Source organism: Meles meles, chromosome 6, assembly GCF_922984935.1.
Source record: "Meles meles chromosome 6, mMelMel3.1 paternal haplotype, whole genome shotgun sequence".
NCBI lineage: Eukaryota > Metazoa > Chordata > Mammalia > Carnivora > Mustelidae > Meles > Meles meles.
In genome coordinates this window covers 78,972,126-78,997,173 of record NC_060071.1, presented here as the reverse complement: position 1 = coordinate 78,997,173, position 25,048 = coordinate 78,972,126, and the positions used below count along the sequence as shown (strand labels likewise).

Below are 25,048 nucleotides of genomic sequence, written 5' to 3'. Positions count from 1 at the left end.
GAACTCTGGGGGTGGCAGATGCCAAGTGAATGGCTTGGCACAGGATCAGGAGGGCCCCTCTTGAGTTGATAGTATTGTACTATGGATGAGCCCACAAAGCATCACAGCAAGGAGGGGGCATGATCAGGTCAGTAACAAGCAAAGAGGATGATGTGTTAGAAAACTGACAGACCAGTGGTCGCAAAACCACCCAGGCTACTGCATGGTCCAGTAAGGCCGGGTAAGGACTGGAATAGAGTGGAGGGCTGAGCAGAGAGCCCTTGCTGTGGTGAACGCCCTGGGCTGCATGCACACGTGTGTGGGATGTGACAGAAAGTTGGACTTAAAGGTGATTGAGCATAGGATACTGGGTGGACAGAAGGGCCAGGAACTAATACAGTGAATTCAGGAGGAGAAGGTCAGATGGAGTGTGGGAATGCAAAGAATGGGCTGATTTAAGGTAGAATTTGAGAAGTAGACACGTAGAGACAGTATCTGGCCCGTGTTTATTCAACATTAAATGTGTTGAATGAATCAGATATTACCAATAACAGTGTGCGTTAAGCTCATACTGCATTACTAACACTATGCTAAGTATATATTAAATTTTCACAACAATCTCTAGGAAAAATAAGCACTCTTTGTATCACCACTGTGCCAATGAGAAAACATAGGCCCATCGAGACTAAGTACTTTACCTGAGGCCGCAGAGCTAGTATCTTCTTCCCTCATACCCCTAACCAAGCAAGGAACTCAACTCACAGGGAGTAATTGGTGTGGGGGCTGGGGGCGTTAAGAAATAGTCTGATATAGAAGCCCAGAGAAAGAGCAGCTTGTAAAAAGAAGTAGTCAGTCACCTTGTGGTCCAGTGGCCAAGTGGAGGAAACTTAAAATAGGCAATGGACTTGGTAGTCTACTGAACAAGTGAGCGGTGTTAGGACAGTTAGCTGGAAGCCACTTTTCTGGAAGTCCTTGGTGATTGGGAAGCACAAGGCCAACAGTAGGTTAGATTGTTCCTTCAAGGTGGACGAGTAGTGGAAGAAAGGCAAGCTAGAGACCCTTTAGTGCCAGATACCTGAAGTTTCTCTCTTCAGTAGTAGTTAACGTTCGCTGTCTACTACATGCCAGACACAGTTCTAAGTGCCCCCTTTGTACATGACCTCATTTATTCCTCACAGCAACCCTATAAGGTAGATAATAGACCAACCCCCATGACAGGTAGGGAAACAGACTGAAGCACAGAGGATAAGTTATTAGTTCAAGGTAACCCAGGAAGTAAGCAGCAGATTCCACATGTTGAAAAGAATTAGTTTCGCCAGTAGCACTATAGAGGGTTTTCAAATTGTGTCTATCAGGACTTGAAATTATAGTTATCCAAGTAAAAGACACTGGCTTCCGACTCTAACAAAAGCAGTCCACTACAGATCCTAGCTGGTTTATTGCCATAGGTAGCAAAGACAGAAAGAACATAATCCATTTTATCAAATTTAGAGCCACTTTAGGTTTGTTTTTTTTTTTAACCTTGAACAAGGATTCCCTCTTTGAAGTTACAGTCCAGCCACTTTTCAGAGAGCCTGATATTCTCTGAACAAAACTGAACCAAAAGAATTTGTTCTTAAAATCATTCTCTGATTAAAATCTGATGCCTTGTAACTCTTGTAAGGACATGTTCATAAGGACCAAGTTTATTTTGTCATTGTTTTCAAGTTTTTATTTAAATTCTGGTTAGTTAACATATAGTGTAAGAATAGGCTCAGGAGTAGAATTTAGTGATTTATCACTTACCTACAACACACAGCAAGTGCCCTCCTTAATCCCTATAAGGACCACATTTGAATGAATATTTAAAGGACTGGTGAATTTCTTTACATATCTTGAGTTTAAGGGCTAAAAGGAACTTGAATAAAACCCTAGGTATTTGACTCTTGCCATTGGGAATGTTGGAATAAAGCACTGGGAGGAGACTGTGAGCTCCTAGCCATCACTCCAAAGGACAGGGAGAGGGCATTGGACTTTCTCCTGGGTCCTTAGCTATGGGGCATGACTGTGACTTGGGCACAGGCCAGGGTTCTACTAAATGACCTTTACATCTCCAACAGAAGAGATTCACCTGATAAAAGGATCCATTCTTGTTCTTTAGTAATGCCAGTAATAGATAACTCCAAGGTCTCCTTCAGGTTGGCTTTTGAGTTTATGGGTTTACAAAATATTCTTGAGCACTAAGTCCATTTTTCTTTGTCATCCAGCTGCAGGCAACAAACAAGTTTCATGGTCCCTGAAATTAGACACCAACTTGAGACAAAAGATAATTCTGGAACTGCCATTCAGCGTGCTATATCTGTTCTGCTGTCTCTATAAAGCACGCCTTTTTAATGTAATTACATGACTTGTCTATCTGTTACAGAATTGATGAAGACAGCCTGGATTTATTTTTCCTCCTTTAACTTAGGAGTCAATATAGTTTATTGTTGCATTTCCCAAAGCAGATTCTGCAGAAATCCACCCTACTAAAATAATCTATGCAAAAGGACCCTGTGAATAAGTATCTTTCAGAAATTCTGCTGGCAGATCTCTTCTGCTCCTTCCCTACCTCCTCCTGATTCACAATTTACATTAGCATATTAAAGGTTTTCCAAAGTTCTGCAATAAAGGAACCAGCTAGATCGGCACTTCATAAAGTCATTTTTACCATAGAATGGAGTTTTCTATGTACATTCTTTTAAACCACAGAACCACTTTGAGAAATGCTGACATAGTCATCAAAAGCTTTGGGATCAACTCTCAGCTTCTACGTATTTGACTTTTTTAGCTTCCCTATATAATCGAGCTCATGCAGTTTGTTTCTGTGTCTCGCTTGCGTAGGCCGGGGGTTGAGGGAAACAGAAAGATAATCGTCCCTGGATACGAAAGTGAAGCTCTGTAGGATAGATAAGTCTAGAGAGCTAATGCACAGCACGATGACCATAGTTAATAATGCTGTATTGAATACTAGAAATTTGCTAAAAGTAGATTGCAGGTGCTCTCACCAAAAAAGAAGAAAAAAATCTGAGATGGATATGTTAATTAGCTTGACTGTAGTGATCATCTCATTGTGTATATCAGATTGTTGTATTGTGTACTTGAAATATATATACAATTCTTTAAAATATTTTTTTTTTCAAGTTTTGGGGTCGAGATCTGGGTGATCTTGGGTAAGCTACTCCACCTCCCTGAGCTGTAAAATAGAAAATATTCCTTTGAGGACTTTGACAATTAACCACAGCACCCACACATAGGAGACATTCAGTGAATGGTAACTGTTGCTGTGAGTTACTGATAGGCTCTCTCATCTTTGCCCAACATGGGTTAAGGACTCTTTCTTTTAGAAAGGTTTTACATAAAGTAGCCTGAATTTGTAACAGACCTTGTCTGATTACTCGTTTCCACAAAATACAAATGAAATTTAACCTTTGGAAAAATCTCCATTAGGGGATCCTAGAAGGTGCCCCAACATTGAGATGCAGCAGTGTGGTTAGTATTGATTAGTCGATGTAAAGAGAAAGAGCTTCGTAATTTACCCGAGCTCACAGATAATTAATGGAGTCTGTGAATTAAGAACCAACTTGTTTCACTGGGTAGGCCTTTGCATTTAAGTACTCTGTTTGGAGAAGTTAATATCATCATTATTATTTGTTATGTTCATTTCTACACCGTTTAGTGCCAGTCACAATCCTAAGCAGAAGCTCCTAGGAAGCGTCACGGTCAGGTAAGGTCAATTACTGCAAGTGGGGGCGGAGGTGCGCCCTCCTCTCAGGAAGGAGAGTCCCTCAGTGGTTCGAAGTGGCTTTAGATCTGAGAAGGCACCTGGCAACCTAGTTTCCATGTGACTTTTCTTTTGCTGATACGTCCTCTAGTGGTAAAGACCCTGAGCAGTGAAGACTGGAAACAAAACAAAGGAAAGGAAAAGGCATCTTGGATGAATCCCATAGAATTGTGACCATGAGAGTTCATTTGAATGTCACTAATAGTGGACCAGACTTTATGTCCAGCCATGAAAATAGCTTTGCTAAAAAATAGTTATACCATAGCAAGACTAGAATAGGGACTATTTAAGCTACTCAGTGAATAAATTATTATTAAACACTGTGGACAGACACTATGAGGGTAACCAGTGTTCCTCGCCTATTAACAGATTTAATATAATAGAGCTCCCTGACAATTTCTGTTAGTTTATTGTATCCATGTTATATTTTTTTTCTATAATTGGTTTTCCTTTAAGTTACTTTGGATCCATGGTGCATTATTGTACAGTTCTTCCTCCCTAGGTAAATTGACTATAGAGTAGAACTATTAAAACTATTCCTTTTTAGAAAAGAAAAAAAGATTTTATTCACTTTTATTTTAGAGAGAGAGTGGGAGGCTGGGCAGAGAGAGAGGGAGACAAGCAGAATCCATGCTGAGCAGAGAGCCTGACATGGGGCTCGATCCCAGGATCCTGAGATCATGACCTGAGCTGAAACTAGGAGTTGGACGCTCAACTGACTGAGCCATCCAGGCACCCCCAAAACAATTCAGTTTTAAAACAGTGCTTTGAGGGGCACCTGGGTAGTTCAGTGGGTTAAAGCCTCTGCCTTCGGCTCAGGTCATGATTCCAGGGTCTTGGGATGGAGCCCCGCATCGGGTTCTCTGCTCAGCAGGGAGCCTGCCTCCCTTCTCTCTGTGCCTGCCTCTCTGCCTGCCTCTCTGCCTACTTGTGATTTCCGTCTGTCAAATAAATAAAAAATCTTAAAAAATAATAATAAAAATAAAAAATAAAAAAATAAAACAGTGCTTTGAGATGTGCAAGTTTACTCGGAACTGAGTATAGATTGGCATATATTTATTGATCACTTGTTTTTTTAGGTGATTTTCCTGCTTTTTTCCAAACAAGATGACTATTTTACATTTCAAATATACATATCTATATATATCATCTTTACACATACAGATATAAAAAATATAGATAGATATGGATATCGATATTTGATAGAGGAGGTAGCTGCTGAAAATTCTTAAAGTTGCCTCTTTTCTAGCTATTGAATGAGGAATTTTGATTACCAAGATACAACATGAATTCTAGGAAATTAAGTTGATATTTGAGCTGTTGGTGTGTTCTGTGTGCTTTTGAAAATCTTTCCTCTCCTCTTTCTCTTCTGTTGTTGCTTTTCAATACACCTTATTCTTTTTCCCTTGTTTTCCTATACATTGAAATTCATTTTAATTGTGTTTTCAAACAGTGACTGAATGCAGTGTTACTGCTTTATCTCAAAGTTACAGCTTTTAAAGTCTACTCAATCACTTCACATAGAAGATGCCAACATAAAAAAAAAGAGAGAGAGAGATGCCAGCATATATCTATTTTTTAAAAGCACATATCGAGTGGAACTGATGTAAATGCAACAACAATAAAGTAAGACTGGTCTCTACTCTCCAGAGACTATAATTCAAAAGGCGGTAGACTTTCTTTGCTGGGGTTGACAGGCTTTTCTCAGACTACTTGAATACATTTGAGTATTAATACGCTTCCTATCTATTTAGAGAGAATTATTGTTCTATCTGCCTCGGGAGACTGTTGTATTTCCAGATTTAACTCAACACAACATGATGGGCCCCAACTTTTGAGTAAAGCATGCCTTGATACAGTGAGTTTGTGCTCAGCTGCCTCTCTGACCAATACTCTGAGCTAGGAACCGCAGGTATACAAAGATATATAAGAAGTGTCTTCTGTAAGCCTCAAGACACTTAGCCCCACAAGAAGAGACAAGAGAGAGACACGCAATAGGATTGGGTGGGATTGTGCCATTTTTCCAAAGTTCCTAGAGGGGAGATGTGGTCTGAGGGAGGTGGAGAGGCTCATGTCCACTGATCACCTACAGGACTTGGCATACCTCTTTGCCTTCATTTCCACAACAGCCACACCAGCTGGATGGCATGACCCTCATTTGACCAATGAGGAAACTGAAGATCAGAGAAGTTAAATCTCTCCCTCAAAGTCATTCTGCCATCTGTGTCAATATAGCCGTGCCTGGTGCATAGTGTGCTCTCCTGTGAATGGTGTTAAAAGTTGAGTGAATCTTTCAGGGAAGCAATTTTCCTCATGCATCGAGAGCCTCAAAAAAGTGTTTGTTCTTTGAATCAACAATTTCATTTCTAGGAATTGTCAGAGATGTGGATAAAGATCATGTCTTTATGTGTGTGTGTGTAAATGCAGTAAGGTAACTGCAACCTCATTTCAAAAAGCAAAACTTTTGGAAACACATCCAGTATTCACAGAGAAAGAGTCAAATAAATTATAGAATACAACAGTATTTTTGAAGAATTTTTTTTTTATGACACAGTGTAGTGTCCACAATACAATGTGGACTAAATGTATATGGTGTGGTCTCTGCCATGTTTTAGAAAAGCATATATGGAAAAATTACTAGAATAAAATGTACCATAAAATAAATTGTGCTTATCTCTAAACAATTGACTATTACAGATTTTATCACTTTTTTATAGTAACGTGTATTCTAAATTTTCTATAGTAGGTTTTTTTTAACTTCTAATGATAGGATATTTTGTTTTGTGTTGTGATTTCAAAGGGATGCATGAGGAACTACTGCCCTGAGGTCTTCTTCCACACAGTTAAAACAGATTGTGTCATTAACCTCATACAAGAAAATTCCCATGGAGAACCCATTTAACAATATGAGGAAGAGAACTGGCTCTGGAGGTGGGCTTCCTGGGTTCAAAATTTAGCTGTGCTATTTCTTTACTGCGTGATCCTTGGCACATTGCTAAGCCTCTCTCTTGATGTTTGTGCTCCCATTGATAGAAGTGGGACCGTGTAATGCCCATCACATAAGGTGATTGTGAGAGGCAGGTTTAGTAAGTGCCTAAAACATAGCAAGTGTTCAGGAAACTGTTATTTTTACATTGGATTTATTTATTAAGCTATTTAATGTCAGTTATTTTTATAACTGACAGTTGTTTGTTTTAAGGCTAGTAACAACAGATTCTTTATCAACTTCTCCCCTTGCCTTTTACTATAGCAAATTCATTCCCCTTTTTACATTTTGGGGGTTTTTTGTGTTTTTTCTTTTAAGATTTATTTATTTACTTAAGGGAGAGAGAGAAAGAGCACGAGCAGGAGGGGCAGAGGGAGAGGGAGAAAGAATTTGAAGCAGACTCCAAGCAGAGCACAGAGCCTGACATGGGGCCCAGCCACACAACCCTGAGATCATGACCTGAACCAAAACCAAGAGTCTGTCACTTAACCAGCTGTGCCACCCAGGTGCCCCTACATTTTGTTTTTTATTTAACTCCACTGAATTCCTGGCACAATTGCTAAACGAGATAGTTAACTCCATTAGACACAAACTAATCCCTTAGTCACTTGGCAAGTTTAGAATTTCCATAACTTGTCAGATCTTGTGACAGCATCAGTTATGTGTCTAACCCACTGCCAAGCCGTGAAGAAATCATAGAAAGGATGATACATACTTCCTACCTCTCAACCAACATTTATGATCTGCTTTATGCCATGGGTTAGGAATACAGAAATGAAAAAGACATGGTCCCTGCCCTCAAGGAGTTTACCCTAGATAGCCAACAGTACATGAATGAAGTCAGTGCACCATTATAGGATTTTTCTTTTTAGATTTTTATCTATTTTTGAGTGTATGTGCATGGGGAGGGGCAAAAGGATAATGAGGGAGAGACCTCAAGCAGATTTCCCATGGAGCATGGAGCCCAGTGAGGGACTCAATCTCATAACCCCGAGCTCATGACCTAGGCCAAAATCAAGAGTCAGTTGCTTAACCAACTGAGCCACCCAGGCACCCTGTAAATGCACCATTTGAAATAGACACAAGATAATGTGTGTGTTAGCAGGAGCCAGGCTATAGGGTGGGCTAAGAGGGAGTTTGAAGTGTATTGATGGATCCACTTTAGGAAGGCGAAGACGAGAAGCAGGTTCCAGGCAGAGATAACAATGTAAAGGCATGTAAGTAAAAGAAACCTGACACATCTGTACAAATATAGGTAATTTGGCAAGGCATAAGAGATGAGCTGAGAGAAAGGCAAGGCAGAAGTCTCAATTAAAAAAAAGAAGTCTCAATTTTATCTTGAGTGGGGAGATGGTAACAGATTCACTTTTTTAAAAGTTTAGTATGAAAGTGTGGAAGATGAACCCAAAAAAAGGTATGGAGAATGGAGACAGCTAGACAAAAGGCTGTTGCTAGAACTCTGAGAGCAGAAGGAACTAGGTCAACACAGAAACAGTGAAGATGGTGAAGAGAACAAAGTAGAGAGCTACGTAAAAGGAGAGCTTTAGCTATACAGGGTAAGAGGGAGGATATAGACTGGACCACCAGATTTCTGACTTGAGGAGCTGGGCAGATAGTGTGGGTTGTTCACTGAGCTGGGGACCCCAAAGGAAAAGCAGGTGTGAAGGGAAAGACAGTGGGGTCAGGTTTAGAAGTAATGAATTCCAGGTGACCTTGGATCCCTGGAGTTGTGAAGTAAGAAAACATACAGGTCCAGACCTTAGCAGCACAACCTAGTGAAAGATGGAATTCAGTCGTGCCAGGAGTTGAGTAAGTTGATCTACAGAGAGTCTATAGATGAGAGAGAGAAGAGGGCCAAGGATAGAAGCCTAGAACTGCAGCTTTAGCAAGATCTCAGAGAGAAGGAAGTAAGCAAGCAAGAGACCCAAGTAAAGAGGAGAAAGATTCAAGATTTAGGGAATGGCCAATATAATGAAATGGTGACCTTGGGGAATTTATCACCTGGCTGGAAAGTCACTGCATCTACCGGTGAAGAAATGAGGTAGAAAAGTTGCCTATGAATGTCCTTGAGTAAGTGCCTATGAAGGATATAGACAGTTCTTTCAGAGTTGAGAGGAAGGAGGGTGTGGAGTTGACCTAAAGCTTGACAAAGATGATAAGACTTCATTCACTGAGCCTGAAATTGGTTAGAATTGAAACGGAGAGAGAGAGGTCATTTCAACCAAGGCCCTGGGATTTGTTCAAAGCCATCCTCATGTCTGAAAATAACTGGAGGTGGATTTTCTATTGATTATGGTAATCAGTGTCATCTTTGAATACTGAAGACAGCATTCGGTTCTCTCTTAGTAGTAGTGCCCATTGGCTAAACAGTATCATATAAAACTGGATGCAGTGTTACATGATACCTTGTACAAGATTCAGGAAGTCATGGCAAGAAACAATATGGCTTATTCCAAAAACACAGAGGTGTCTAACTTGGAGGACATGAGGCTCAATTTCGATGGGAAAAGACAAGTCCTAGTTATATACCCTCCTAATTTTATGGTAGCTTATTCTAAAATCCTTGGTTTAATACAACTATTCCTGGCTGTGAAGTCACAGATTCCCTGCCCCCTATTTTCCCTAGCCTCTGGTGGCTAAGCTGTGGGTATGTGAAAGGAAGCATGAAAGGGAGGAAATTTTAGTGTGTTCTGCCTACTCCTTTGCCCCTTCCAGTCCTTTCCATCTTCCCATTCCATCCCACTGGCCTCTTTCTTCCCAAGACCGCTTGACATACAATACGGCATGGGCACTAACTCTTCATTGACCAAGAGGAATAGTCAGGCATTACCTTGGGAAACAGCCTGTCAAAATCTGTCTCCGCCAATCTGCTCCTAATTCTGCCGTCTTGTCTTGCTTCCCCCAACCTACACCATATCTGCAAAGAGGAAGCTACAGAATAAAGAAAAGTCATTGGAAAATCAGGTTCCAGTGCTGCCCATGCCACTTCCTTAGGGATATGATCTTGTGCAAGACACTTAACCTCAACTGTCTCAGTCTTCTCAGGAGAATTTGTGTGACAGTCAAATGAGATAATATTTGTCAAGGTGCTTAAGATTGCAAAATGCTATTCACATCTTAGGGAATGGTCTAACATGGGCTATCATCATAGTCACAAATATGATGTGAAAAAAGAGCGGGGCCAAGATTTCTCCTCCTCCTCCATCTGTTCTAAAGACCTAGACCTTCCATTCCAATCCTTATATTCAACCAGTTTCCTCCAGAGCCTCATCTCTGTTAGTCCCTATTAATCTGTGTTGATTTATCTTGGCTCATGCAGTGCTTAATACAACTGAGTAATACTAAGTTACCCCCATTCTCCTCCCCTTAGCACATCGTAGAAGCCCTTAAAATCTATTCCTAAAGAAGAAAAATGGGAAACAATTTACAAGTCCTTTGTAGGCACCAGGCACTTTCTTTGCCTGAGATTCTGTTCCACAAACCACAGACTTTTCCCACAGAGGAGAAATTAGGAAGCCTTTACAGCTGAAACCAAAGGAAATTACATTTCTATTAAAAGCTGTCTGTGGCTAGATGCATCCATCCCAAGTACAAAGTTAAATGATGTAATAAACTTATTCAAAGACGTAAGACTATTACCTAAAATGCCATTAAATATCTTTCACTCAATGTTAACAAAATACAGCTATAAATTTTCTTGGGTTGTAATTTTGCAAGTTGCTTGTTCTCAGTGGGTTATGCATCCACTGTTGAATTCTGTATTTCCGTCCTGGCAAATGGGATGTCAGGGATACATAATCCTTTGAAAAATGGTGGTTTTCAATCTTCTCATGAATCTGGAAGTGCTCAGTTCCTTCTAAGGCTGGTTTCTGTCACCATTTTCTACCTACTGGCTAAGTGCAGTATTGAGGCCCCCATATTTCATAAACTGGAGATCAGAGCCAAGAAGGCCCAGCCAACCAAGCCATGGCTCAGGATTCAAGGTTGGGGGCTGGCGCATCTCCTCTGAACTCTGAGACCAATTCACAGCTTCTCATAGGAAGCCATGCCTCTAAGGATGACAGAGTAAAATGGAAAGGAGGAGTGAAAAGAAATACAGAGCATTCTCTCTGAAAAAGTTCTGCCCCCCCCCCCCTTTTCTGGTGGGTTTTCACTTAAACCCCAGGTGAAGAGAATATGTCGGTAAGACCCAAATATATCTCATTGAACTTGCCTAATTGTATAAATTTGTCAGGATTTCCATTTGCTTTTGCAAGCCCAGTCCTAAATCCAAATAGCCCGTCCCTTGGACCCTCACGGGACAGAATGGTCGTAAGGGCTACGTCAATGAAAGGGATGTGAGAGAGCCATCGGCATTTGCCCGAGTCCTGCAGGCTGTGGGTCCTCCTCCTACACATGCGCAGTCAGAGAAACTCCCAAGAAATGTTGACGGATTCCTAGGTACCCGAGGCTTCTGTGGAGGGGCCCGCTTTGCCCTTGCAGGTGCCCAGCCCTCACAGGCTCTGTCGCCAGAGGTCAGCCCCGACAGCCTCTGATGCTCTTGCTATGCTTCTTCAGGAAACAGCATCCTCCATTCGGCGGCCGACAGCGTGACCAGCGCCGTACAGAAAGCCAGCCAAGCCTTGAACGAGCGCGGGGAGCGGTTAGGCCGAGCAGAGGAGAAGACAGAAGACATGAAGAACAGCGCCCAGCAGTTCGCAGAGACTGCACACAAGGTGGGTCCCACAGGGGTGCGGAGCTGTCCACTCCGGGGGCTCAGGGAGCTTTGGCTCCAAGAAACTTTTTTCGGTGCATTCCCCATGGCGGGAGATATAAAATCAAGCCCTCCACACCCCCCCCCCATACAATCTGCTGCTTAGTAAGTACCAGAATCGTAAAATATTTCTTCTTGTATCCATTTCTTCATTTCTCTCCTTGCTAATGTCTTTCTCTGACCATGGATTTGGATCTTTGGGAAATGCGGACCATCCTTAGTTCCTGCCCAGAATTTTAGGGCTCAAGTTTCAGGGAAGAGAATGGGGGTGGAAGAAGTCAGATCCACGAATATCCCTCCCCCTGTGGCCAGTGCTTGAAAAAGGACTTGGGTCTGTCGGTGTGTACTTTTCCTTGCCATCCTTTGCCGGTCACGGTCATGAGCCCAGCATCCTGTGTTCTTATCTTTTTGCTGTATGAAAAGCAAGTTCTAGTCCCCCACACCCAGGGTATCTCAGGGCTGCTTGCCCCTCTTCAGGGGGGCTTGGATCTCGAAGGCTGCCCTGACTCCTGCAGAGCTGCCCACAGGGCTCCTACCTGCTCTGAATCCAGGTCATGGCATTTCCCACGTGACCACAGGCACACACGTGCGCTTTCACACGCTCCCAAAGAATGTGCCTTTCAACAGGGGAAAGGGTAGTTTTTATTGGCAGCCAGTTCTCTGAGGCAGTCGCAAACCAAAGGAAAGAGCGGCCCTGTTAGGTGATAAAGAGGATTTATGACTGATCTTGTGCTTCAGGTCAAAGCACAGTTGTGTGGCTAGAGATTGGAATTTAGGTTTACAGGAACAACCCCTGATGATAACTGTTGGCATCTCCGACTTACAATCCGGCCTTCCAGATAGGCTTTTCAGGTGACCTTTGGGGAAAAAATTAACTTACTTCAACAGAAAATCCCAGCTCTGCTGAAGAAGCGGGAATAGAACCACCTGAAAAGTGACGAGAAAGGTCTCCCCAGCTGAGGCTAGCTGGCCTCTCCCAGGGGCTCATTCCCAGGGCGAACTGTGGATCTGAACTCCCAGGGGATGCTTCCTGCCTTCCTGTCCTGCCCCCCTTGCACAGTTCTGTCTCCTTGTGTCATCAGCTCTCTGTCCTGTCGGGGTCTTATCACACTCCTGCCTCCAGGGCCCATGTGCGCTTCCCTGGAGAAGACCTGGCCAGATCTGGCTGAAAATGCAGTTGGCCCTGCTCAAGGGCAGACCCTTGCTCACCGTATGTCACGGAAAGAGGGAGCTCAGACTTAAGATTTCCATAAGGTACATATTTAAGGTTCCTTCTCCAGCCTTTGTGAGACAGAAATAAGGATGAGATGGAAACACTAGAATTCCCACCCTGGCTTCATTTATAACCACAGCAAATGTTGTGATTGGCGGAGGGGCAGTAGTGGAAGTCTGGAGAAACATTCAAAGTGTTGATTTGGGGAAGGGAAGGCTAAAGGGAGTTATTTTTTAATTATCTTCAAGTCTTGGGGGGGTGGGTAATAGTACAGGCAGTTTGAACCTTGCCATACAAAATAGAGCATTCAGCAGTGCACTGATAAGATTCTGCTAAAACCAGACTTTAGGTGACTGATGAGATCATGAGCCAGGTTCCCAAGGAAGTCTGTGAAATCGTTCTTCCTAAGGCAGAGTAGACAATACCTGGAGGTCACCCATGAGGGCGTCCCCCTCGGAGGTGGTTGTACAAACACTGGGTTGGATAACCTGACCAGATGGCCATGATTCTTGGCCCCAGTTGCCCTGTTTCCCTGATGTTGTGGCCAAGTGTGCTGGGTGCATGGGAAGGCAGTCTGGTGTGGTTAGCATCTTGTGTTTGATTTACCATCCCAGACACCTTGGGCAAGTGCCTAATTTCTCTAAGCCCCAATTTCCTCATCAGTAAAATAAGGATAATTAATAACAGTTGCTGTCTCCTAGGGCATTGAGAGAATTGAATGAATTCAAACCTATAAATCTATGATCACAATACCTGACATATACAAGTCTGAATTAATACTGGCAATAATTTCCATGAAAATAATTCTGTTGCACCTGCCCTATACCATCCTATAACGAGCACTGTAGGGGGATGGTGAAATGTGATTGAGGACCCCAACAAAGGGATGGGGAGGGCTTGGAGATGAAGATTTTGTGCCCACCCGAAGTGGAGTGGGCAGGGCTTCTACTAAATGCAATACTTTCTGAACACAGAACATCCTTGAAACAAGGCCTATCAGAGCAGAAACTGATGAGGCCACCAGAGGAAGGGGCCTCTGGCCTTGACCACTGGGAGGATCAGTGCCAGCCAGCAGCCTATTTTCAGGAGAGATGGAGGGGGGAGGGGAAAGTCTGCCCGGTTTTGGGTTCCCTGCCTGTGGGTGTTCTAAGAGGGAGGTGAAGGGGTTGCTGGTGTCTATTAGTGCGTGTGAGGGAGCAGGAGCTAGACACTGTCCTGGCCAGACGTGGTTTTCTAAAATTGGAATGTATGCTTGTCAAGCACCAGCATCGGCAGCATTTCTCACGAGGAGAATGACCTCTTTAGTTAAGGTGTGGCTTTTTCCCAGGGACTAGGACTCCAGATCTAAACCCACTGGCATGGCCTGACCATGAAGGTGTCATTTCCCCAGCCAAGCCTCCACCAGACGTGCTGGTGAGGACAGCGTTCAGAGGTAGAAGCCAACTTTCCACCCCCCTCCCCAGACAAGCAGCTGTGTTGATTCGTAGTGGGCTGTTTCCAGGCTGAGACAGGGAGTATGTGCCAGCACGCTTCGCAGACCACAGCAAAACCAGGGGACGGCTCCTCCGTGCTTCCTGATTGAATAAGGGCACACCGCCCCGGCCGGAGACTATGGCACACTTTCCTACACTGCAGTCAAAAGAATCTTTCTGACTTTTCCCAGGACTCCTGCAATGACCAAGGTACATCAGTGAGTGGCCCATCTTCACACAGCCCCACCACCAAGATACCTGGGTGCTCCTCTCCAGGAGAGTAGATAGAAAATGTTCCTGCACTCCCTCTCCCCCAGCTCTGTTCAGCCTCCTTGAGGAAGTGTGCTTCCTTCCTGAGCTGTGGGCTTGGCCAGGTCTCAGCCCTGAGAGAAGTACAGCGCAGCCCCAGAGTGGGCCTGCTCACTCTCCCCTGCCCCAGAAAGCTCAGTGCTGCCGTGTATGCTGTGCTCAGACACCCGCCCCAGGCAGTGAGCCAGCAGGCGAAGGCAGCACCCACACCCAGGCAGCCTCAGATGACAGTTTCCAGAGGAAGGAGCACTGAGCTGCCCTGTTCTGTACAAGCTCACGCTTGCAGGGGAAGAGGGGAGTAAGTGGCATTTCTCTCACTGGCAGGGAGCGGCTGCCTCTGTCCCCACTATAGTCACCCCCTTCCTTTGGGTCCCTGAACCAGAAGGGACCTCCGGAGTCCAGGCCTCTTAAAATTCCCCCGATATGAGTAACGATTTATTACTGTTTAGAGGGAATCATTTACACAGCTTCGAAAGAGAAAGCTTTCCGTGAGATAGTAAGAAAACAAAATACACCCGAAGGAAATTTTTATCTCCTCTTCTGTAAGAACTCTGACATCTAAACTGATCCATAAGCCTTTGAGTTAGAGAGGATATTTATAAACATGACAAGATGGAGGTGTGGAGCAGTTCTGAGTTTAGGGCTCAAGGTCAAGCAACAAATTTGGAGAAGAACAGCAGCACCCTGCCTTCCATATTCCAAAACTTCTCACTCCCAGAGAATTTTAAAAAACAAAAACACCTTAGGTAGCATGGAAATGATGCCACTTTCTGCAAAGATACTTTAAATATTAAGGATCCAGTCCCATCATATTTCTGCGATGCTGAGCTGGCCACGGCCCCCCACCTGGCAGGGGCTCCATTCAGGGCCATCCAAGACCCACGGTAGCAGTAACCAGGGCCCGGTGTGAGCAGTGGTACAGTTGTTGCTGAAAATTAATGACTGTGGGTGAATTGGCACGAGCCCATTAGCTGAAGGTTAACAGCTCCGTGAATAACAGGACAGCAGCACTGATCAAATATTTATGTTGGGTATTCATTATGCACAACACTTAACAGCTCTGTGTTGATTGGAATGGTCCACGTTGCTGAATAATGTATTAAAACTGGGAACGGAGCAAGAAGTGGAGTCCCTACAGTGGAGGGACTGCGGGGGACAGGGCCCTGGAACAGGTCAGACACCCCACATGTCTGTGGACCGTAAACTCTCTGAGGTCAGGAGTCCTTAGCCGCCTCCACCTTTCTGAGCAAAAACCGACAGCGCTTAGCCCGGCAGCATTGGGAGCAGCTCACACACACCGTCCGACAGCTGACAGTTGTGGTGTCCGCCCCGCAGAGGGTCTGCAGAGGTCTCACTGAGGCTGCCTTCCCCAGGCAGAGACACAGGGAGCTCTTCCAGGAGAGCCGAGTTTAGCAGCCCGAGGGCTAGGTCCACATGTCCCCCTCCATCCCATGCTGACCCGGCTCAGTGCCGCAGCTGCAGAGGAAGTGTCTGCTGCTCTCGCAAGTGGTCTTAGGTGGCAGCCCCAGGCTTATGACTTTGTTCTTGAAGACATCAAAGAATGGGAAGGCGGACCCGAAGGCCCTGGGTTATACAGGAGAGATGGGTCATTGCCCAGAAGATGGCCAGTGCCACTGTGTGAAATCAGAGGGCTCCCTGGAGCATTCTTTAAGGACCAAGAACTTGGTCGTGAAGCAGACAGGCTTTCTACAGAGCTGTTGCCCATATAGAACCACCGGCTGTTTGCTCCAAGCCGTTTTGAGTGACAGAACCTGTCTCCTACTCCCAGTCCCAATCCCCTCCCTAATGCCAGAGGCTGGACACGTGAGGAATTACATTTCAGGCTCAGCTCTGCCTTCGTGGTCATCTCAGGGTATGGGCTCCTTGGAAAGGATCTAAGAACAGCAAAATCAGATTTAACTTAACGTTCCGCACCTGCCTGTGTTGCCTTCAGTATATCATCATGGGCTCTAGCTGGGCTTGGGAAGTTACTGAGTGACACAGTGGTATTAGCGTTCCCATCATAAATGTCAAACATTTCAGCAAGCCAACTATTTCTCGATTACCAGCAGGAGGAGTGGTAAATGGAGGTCTGGTTTCAGTCTCTTGTTCAGCGTCTCGTCAGTAACACCGCTTCATCGTCAAGAGCTTTTTAACTTGGTTGGAGGTCCAGGCTGGATATTGAGTGGATTAATGCCATTTGTTTTTCTACAGTTGATTTTTAATACTTTATAACATATCAGTAAATATTTATATTGGAGGAGTGTTGGTTTTTCTGAATAACTAGTAACCCAGCAGCCCAGAGACCTGGGTTCTACTCCTACCTGTTCCTAGGTCAGTCCCTCCCTCTGCCTGCGCCCTTGGCTGTTCCACCAGCCTCTTCAGTGGAGGGCGGGAAAGCCGCATAGTGTGCTCCCCCAGCAGGACACAGAACACCAAGGAAACCACTGTTGAGGAGGAGTAACAGAGGCAGCGCTCTGTGGGCTCTACGAGAAAATGTTGTACATCCACTAGACACCACTGGGAATAATACGGCAATCCGCCACAGCGAGTAAAACCTCGGTGCTGCCTCTCATCATGGATTTGGGGAGGGGAGCGGCACGGGGAGTTCTCCCCAGTGCTAACAATGCCTAACTTTGCCATCCCTCTTTCTCCTTAGCTTGCCATGAAGCACAAGTGTTGAGACTCCCTGTCGCGGCAATGACCCTCTCGAGAGAAATGGAAGAGTTTGCTCAGCAGTTTTTACAAGAATTCTGGACCTCGGCTTACTTTTTTTTCCTCCAGTATATGGACATTTAGGGTTTTTTGCTTTTCCTTTTCGGATGTTAATATGAAAGAAAAGACGTAGTGTTTATACATTTCACTAAGGATTGTGCTAAGAAATGCTGCAGTGGCATCAGCTTCGTTTGGTTTTTTATTTGTTTTCACTGTATAGACGTAAGTCTTTGTATGTGTCTTCTCTAATTTTTTTTTTTCAGTAGTTTGGATATGGAATTTGGACCAAAACTGGGTCAAAACTGGCAACATGTTGTTGTCTTTTTTTCTTGATATTAAACCAGAGAGGCGCCTGGCTGGATCAGTCAGTAGAGGACACAACGCTCGATCTTGGGGTCGTGAGTTCAAGCCCCACTTTGGGTGTAGAGATCTACTTTAAAAAAAAAAAAAAAGTGATATTAAGCCAGAAGACCTTTTCATGTGGTGACATCAGATGTTCTTGTTCCTGGTTGGAAATCAGTCAAGCAGTGACTTTGTCACTTCGTCATTGCTTCTCAGTCTCCAAGCGACTCTTAATTTGAAGGTTAAGATTCTGTATCTTGAAACACCAGCCTGTATTATGGCAAACAATTGAATTTATCAGGGGAAACAGCAGTCTTAGATTTTGCTTTTTATGTCGTAATCTTTTGCATGAGCCATCACCAGCATTCAAAAGAAAAAAAAAAATCAGAATGACAGATAGAAATCTACTTTCTGAGCTGCAGTTTAAATACTTCCAGTACTTGTTTCCGTGCTGATTATTTGCAGTTATCATAGGAAGGGGAAAAAACCTGAGATCAAAGACATAAGGAAAAGCCTATTTAAAAACCTCTGTGCATTCATGAGTGTCTCTTTTGTCATTGCCCCAAATTATGGCAGCCAATATTGAAAAGAGTTGGATTTTTATCAAGAATTGATTTGTCCAGATAAAGGTCTGTGTAAATGATAATGTGAAAAGATACTACAGTTAAAATCTCTTTTCTATTTGCAAAGTCATGCCGATTTTAGAAACACCCTCACCATATCCTTGGGAAATGGCCTTCAGTTTCTTGGTATCTGATTTTTAGAGGCTCTGATGTTGTTACTTGCTGTCTATTTATTTAATGTAATTTAAAGTGTGGGTGTCTTGACAAATTATATTTTATGGCCATTGCAACTTGCAAGGGCTGACATGAAACATGGCCGTGAAGCCTTTACACTGTAGTCAGATTGAATAAAGCTGGTACCCACACCTCCTGATTCTGCATTATTCCAGAGAATGCCAGGTTCAGAGTCTGGGAGTTTTCTTTGAGGGTTAAATGCTAAACATAAAAGCTGTACTTTGTCTTTGTGAAACAAGGAGGCAAGCCGCAGATCCCAGACACAGTCCCAGCCTCCCACTGTAGTGCATTGATTTTTAAGCTACGTGAATCTTCAGGACCCCTTTCTGATCCTCCTACCCATTGAGCCAACTGAGTCCATGCATTGTAGCCTCTTACAGAGCAGCACAAGATGACTTGGGGATTATTTATGCTGACTTAGGTAGCTTAATTTCTCCTGATAAAGCATTCCCTGGGAGACAAAGTTGGGCTATAGGGGGAAAAAATTATCTTAGACAGTAACTGTCAAAAGGGAGATGCGGTTTGCTGGAGACAAATTTCTGAATCCTCTTAGGAAGATGGTCCAGTTCAAGAAAATGCTCTGTGAAATTAATACGGTAAACTATGTAAGTTTACTATAATATTTTGTACTTTTCTTTCAGTGTCTAAAAAGGTCAAAGAAGCAAGGAACTTGCTCTCTGATGAGTACCATTAAAAACATTTCTAATTTCTAAGAAAATCCCGAAATATTACTCGAAACGGGTTTTGTTTGTAGACCTCCATTCAGAAAATACACATGCCCATGGATATATTCATCTTCTGAAATTGGATTCCAGCTTCAGAGAGAGATAGTTGGTATGAATAATTAGAAGGGTAAATCTTAAGCCTCCCAACAATCGGCCAAACTCAGAAATAAAATTGTTGCCAACTATCTAACAGGGTGTTTGCAGAGCTGCTTCTAAAGTAGCAGAGGAGGAGGTCATAAGCATACTGTGAAATATGAGCTTCTTGCTCCCTGGTAGAATTGTGATAGCTACTCGTCATGAACTGTAAGCATTCTGCGTCATGCCCTCTTGCTTCACTGTCTATCCTTTTAGACTTCAGTCTTAGTGGAAATAGCCCGGTTTAGAAGAACACCTCTATTAGCTCCTTCTGTTGATTTGCTTCCAGGGCCCAGCAATGCCCTTAACCTCCCTGGGGTCAACGCCCTAGAGAGGTCCCCACCCTAGCGAGGCCAGAACAGCAAGCCCCCCTGTCTTTCCTCTACCTCCTGACCTCTTGCAGAGCTGCCCCGTGATGACACACGTGAAGTTCTTTGCTATCCTTTCGTAGAAGGTGCTGCGATACAAAACATTAATACAGTCTAACCTAGAGCAAATTGCTAAAATGTCACATTCTTTGGGACCAATTCGTTGGGTGAAGCTGCTAGAAGACCGTAAATTTGTTTGTTTCACTTCTGCACTTCATTATGAGTTTTTGGGATACTCTATCTCTGTGAAGGACTTCCTCAATTGTACCGACAACACATAGAGAAAAGAAGCTTCCCAGTATTACCATTTCTTCCTGGAACATAGCCGTAGTAGTCCTCACCTAGTATTAGATAATATGCGTACAGGATGTATACAGTTATTCAGGTTAATGTTTCATATTAAAGAATGTATTTGTAAAATGTAACAAGATCAGTAGTTAACTTTTTTTAAGCTCTAAAAAAATAAAGATTGTGTTAGACTTAAAATACAGTGAAATCTGTCTTAATTCTACTACTTTTGTGGCTAACAAAGGTTGTGCATTTATGTAAAAATATTTACAGAATGCCTCAATAAGGGATAATGAAGATAGGTTTTGCTTTTCATTTTTAGAATTGTAACACCGCTGCTGTCTGTTGTACAGTTATTAATTCTTCAGAAGTTTCTCTAGGATGTCAAATACAATTTTTGTTTCTTTCAGAGACCAGTAACACCTGCTTTATGATTCGTGATTACAGTTAACTCTAATTTTGTCATTAAATATTTTAACTCTGTGATGAAAGTTTGTTTCTCGCAATTATTTGTCAAATCTGTAGCACACAGCCCAAAAGGCAGGCGTCCTCATGCTGTTGATGCTGATGGGAAGATCTTGTGGGCCTCCAGAAGACCGAGGGCCTAATGACAGCATTTCCATATATGTGTTCTAATGGGAAAACTTGAAACGTAAAAAAGACAAATGAGCTAACCTTCATTGGGACAATGAGCTGCTATCCAGCAAGAAAGATCTTTTTGTTTGTTTTGGGTTTTGGTTTTTCTTCTTCTCATGGGCAAAGGAATTAAGCCAATGAACAATTTCCTTTCTGCTGATACCGCTGATGCGCTCAACTCAGATACTCATGACACCATGTACCCTCATTCAGCAGACTAGTTTCATGCCCTGTTAAGTTGGAAAGAAGACTTGATCAAATTATGTCGATTTACTTTTATGGAAATAACTACTGCATTGCCCCTTTGTTTTCAAGGGCAGTGACTTGGGTGATACAGTACAGAGCAGCCCTGGGTTGGCAGGAACATGTGCTTTTAAGGCAGGCAGGACCCTGACGTGTTTCCTGGGTGGAAGGGCAAGACTGCAGGCTCTAGTTTTCAGAGAAGAGAGGACAGAGAGATGGCCAGATGAAGAAAGCAGCCTGAAGTTAATTATGTAGGGAAAGGCACCCATTTTTGCAAACTAATTATAAACCCATTGCCTTCCAGAGACGACTTTTTTTTTCTTAATACAATTTGTATTTGTTAGCAATCATACCACAACTAATTCTCAATTTGAGGGGAAGGATTAACATGCTAAGTGTTTAAAAAAAGAAATCTGTGGTGCCTTCCCCACTTGCTGTCAGCGAGGATGTGCTTAGGAAAAGCTATTGACCCATCGTAATCATCATCTGCCTAAACAGATTGAGGGTGGAAATGGGGGAGGTAGACATAAAAGTGGAGAGAGAAATACCAGAAATAAATTCAAACAAATGCAAGTGTTTGAGTATTATTTATGTTGTTATCCATTCAGTGTGCCTCTTCCCCTGGCACAGGTGAGCCTGGGTGGCAGCTGGACAGATGTCCACACACGCACACACGTCCGCGCACACGCATCCACACAACTGGCAGCAGGAAGAGAGCTGAGCTGTGCTCCTAGATGCCCCTGAAGTCGCTTCATGACACTTTCTTGCCCTTCTGGACATGGCTAGGCAGGTGACAGTATTAACAGGGGTCATTAAAACCAGAAAATGCCTCAGGTGGGCCATTATCAGAGTATGAGAAATGTAAAGACTTAAGACACATGAGAGAAGAAGACATCCTACCCACAGGGCAAATCAAAAAAGCAGAAATGGGAATGCACTAACAGCCCTCTTATACCAAGGTGGTACAGAAGATTTTTCTTTGGTTTACTTTTTTGAATATCCAGGACTTAAATATAAAATGATTTTGCATAGCCAGAGTCAGCCTGACGCAAAATTAATCTTCATTTTTACCTCCTCGCCAACCTTTCTCCCCTCTGTGCCCTTCCACCTTGCTGTCCAACCCTGTTTAAAGCCTGCTTCAGCTAACGGCTCCTACATTGTTACAGACCATAAAGGGCTGGTTCTCGGTGGCTTCCAGCAAGCCTCCTTCCTGGCTGCATGACAGTTATTGGGGAGTTCTTAGAAATGAACACACTCTTCTCCCAAACTCACCTTGGTGTCCCTGGTCATCCTATCTTTTGCAAAGAAAAGAAGTTACTTCAGCAAGCTCTGGATGGTAGGACATCTGGCTTCCCCAGATGCTTACTAGGTTTAAACCAGCCAATTAAAGCTGTCAAGGAAATTAAATATCCTATGCATTTCAGCTCAATAACTGTTGTAATGTACCCTCCAGCCTTGACCCCCATTATATTTTCTCCCTGGAGCCCCATCTGGAACCTCAGGATTTCCTGAGTCATGTTTTCACTTCCCAGCCCTGAAGTTTTGTGTCATACTTTTTCTGCTGATGAGTCATGGAGGCGGGGGGCGCATGTGTGACCCATCCCACCATGCACTGCTGGATGTAGGCTAGGGAGGCAAAGCTCTCTTGCCTCCCTTGCTTCCACGGGAACCAGTGGACAGAACTAAGGGATTCTGAGTCAGTGACTGCAGTGTACCACCCTTGTTCTCACGTTGTCTTAGACATTTCATCTGCTAATGATTCTCACGTGAAGTGATTTTTTTTTTAAAGAACATTTTTTTTTCCCCTATCTTTCTTTGTGTGTTCAACCAGCCCAAAGATGGCCACTTAAATGGAGTCTGGCCCCAGCACACATCCATATTTAGATGTGTCAGAGGCTGGACAAGAATCACCAGTCCTGCAAATCCCTGGTGTCACTTGTCAACATTAGATATGAGCCTTTGTCCTATGACATTGTATCCCAATTGCTTTGCCACTCATTTGTCAGACAACGTAGAAGAAAAATGAGGCCCATAAATTCTCAGCTTTATCCAGAGATCTTAAACATGGCTTGAACAATTCACAGTTTCTAAAGAAAGCTCCTGTTCTATGCTCTGACCACATGCACCAAATACTCTGTGTCATTATAATACCACATCCTCGGTGAGTAAAGCCTGAAGGTTCCTGTTGGTTTTCATTAAAACTAATCCTTTCTTTTACTACCCTGGGAAGGCAAATCTGGTTCCTACCTTTATATATATATATATATATATACATACTTTATTTATTTATTTGACAGAGAGAAAGAAATCACAAGTAGGCAGAGGAGAGGCAGGCAGAGAGAAAGGAGGGAAGCAGGCTCCCTGCTGAGCAGAGAGCCTGATGCAGGGCTCTATCCCAGGATCCTGAGATCACAGCCTGAGCTGAAGGCAGAGGCTTAACTCACTGAGCCAACCAGGCGCCCCTGGTTCCTACTTTTGAACTTGCTTTTTTCATAGTGCAGTGGCAACCTTCAGGGAGTGTTCCAGACCTGCAATTACAGTGGCCAGTCCTGGTCGCCGCATTTACATTGGCCTGAAACTGTCCACTATTGGGCGGGGTCTCGGCTTTTGGACAGAAACTGTGGGGGGGAAGAATACGTGACTTACATCCACCGCACACCCCAAGGAGGAAAAAGAAAGCACAGCTCTTACTGGTGCGGACATGGGCAGGGCGCCCCCTTGTGGTGGTTTCCTAGAGGCAGCATTGCATTGTGGTTATGAAGTGATCCCAGGAAGGCCTGCCCTGTTTCAAAGTCCAGCTCCAGTCCTAGTATGTGGGTGGTCTCAGGCAAAATACTGATTCTCTCTGCACCCGTTTTCTTAGCTTTAAAATGGAAGGGACGGTCCACTTCCCAGGTTATTACAAGGATTAAATGAAATCACAAATGTAAAGCCTTTAGACCTATACCTGGCCCATAAGGGCACCATGTGTGCCAGTCAGCTGGGCAGCAGGCTTCCTCTCTGTGATGGATCCAAAATCAAGTAGTAAAACTTGCAGGCTTGTCCTGCCTGTCAGACTGCACTGCTGGCTAGAAGAATGGATGAGTTTTCCTTAAGTCTATGTTGGCACAGGACACACGGGCAGGCGTTTTCTAGGACACTTTGGCCATTTTATGATCTATGGACATAGAACCCTTAACATTTCATATACCCAGCTGAGGCTCGTGGCCCAAATGCAAACTCCATTTTCTGGAGAAAATTTCCAAAAAGACTAAACTCATAAGAGACAAGAGTGAGATAAATTGGCCCTAGAGTCTGTGCCCTCAACTATAGGAATGGAAATGGTTTTGTGGCCTCAGAGATTATGGGATGTGTCCTTGGGGCAGTAATTCATGCTCCCTTTTAAAAAAAAAACTTCAAGAACTCAAACTATTCCTAAATGACTTAAATTAAGAGTATCTTAAAGAGAACCATTTACTCCACAAATAGAACCTGGGCCTAGAGTGAAATAGCCCTAAGAGAGAAAAGGAAATAATTCATACCTCAGTGTAGCATGCCTTTTCTGGAAGCATCTTTAGACATTCAGCTGAAAGAAGAAGGACCCAGAAAAACTGATGTCAGCACACTGTTGTCACAGGGCTGTTACTTATGAGGTCCAAGTAAATCCAACCCTATTGGGAACTAAGCCATTGATAAAGGACCACCCAGACAAGAAGGACCTGGCTAGTTACAACAGCCAGGAAGTCCCCCAACCAAATCCCAAACTCTACCCCTGTAACAACTGCACTAGGTATTATTTTTTTAACAAACTGCAAGCCACACAAATTTCTTTTTAAAAAGTAAATTAGAATCCTTCCTGGCAGAGAGCCTCTTGGCTTTGTCATTAGCTATTCGTTCTCAGGCAAATGACATCATTTTTCTGTATCTAGTTCTTCGTGTTTCAAAGGAAAATAACCTACATCCTGCCCGCCTCACAGTCCTGGTGAGTGAAGTGAGGTGTGAAATGTGAAGGAGTTCTGTGAAATACAGAGGCTAAAGAGGTATGTGTCACTCGCTAGCACACTGGTCTGCAACTGTCCCCACCCAACACCTAAGGGATTGCTTTTTCTACCACCCCCTCTTCCCCTATAGGTCTGACTCCGCATGCTAGATGGTATTATCATGCCCTCTCCCCACTCTCCCAGGAAAAGGAATCCCCCCCAGATAGTTTGATGCCACTTGCCATCATGGGAAATAAATCAAAGACCACGGTAAGAGACAGTTCCAGACTGCTCAGGGCAAGGGACACCTGGGCTACAAAGCAACC

At 43.7% G+C, this 25,048-nt stretch overlaps 1 protein-coding gene across 1 annotated transcript in view; it reads left to right on the top strand.

Annotated features, from left to right (window-relative positions):
* STXBP6 (syntaxin binding protein 6) overlaps nt 1-20,375 on the top strand; it is a 254,800-nt gene extending 234,425 nt beyond the window's left edge. The window contains exons 5-6 of the mRNA XM_046009573.1: nt 11,325-11,482; nt 17,174-20,375. Coding sequence (XP_045865529.1) covers nt 11,325-11,482; nt 17,174-17,197 — 182 coding nt within the window. The 3' untranslated portion in view covers nt 17,198-20,375. The remainder of the gene's footprint in view (nt 1-11,324; nt 11,483-17,173) is intronic.
* Nucleotides 20,376-25,048: the final 4,673 nt, after the last annotated feature.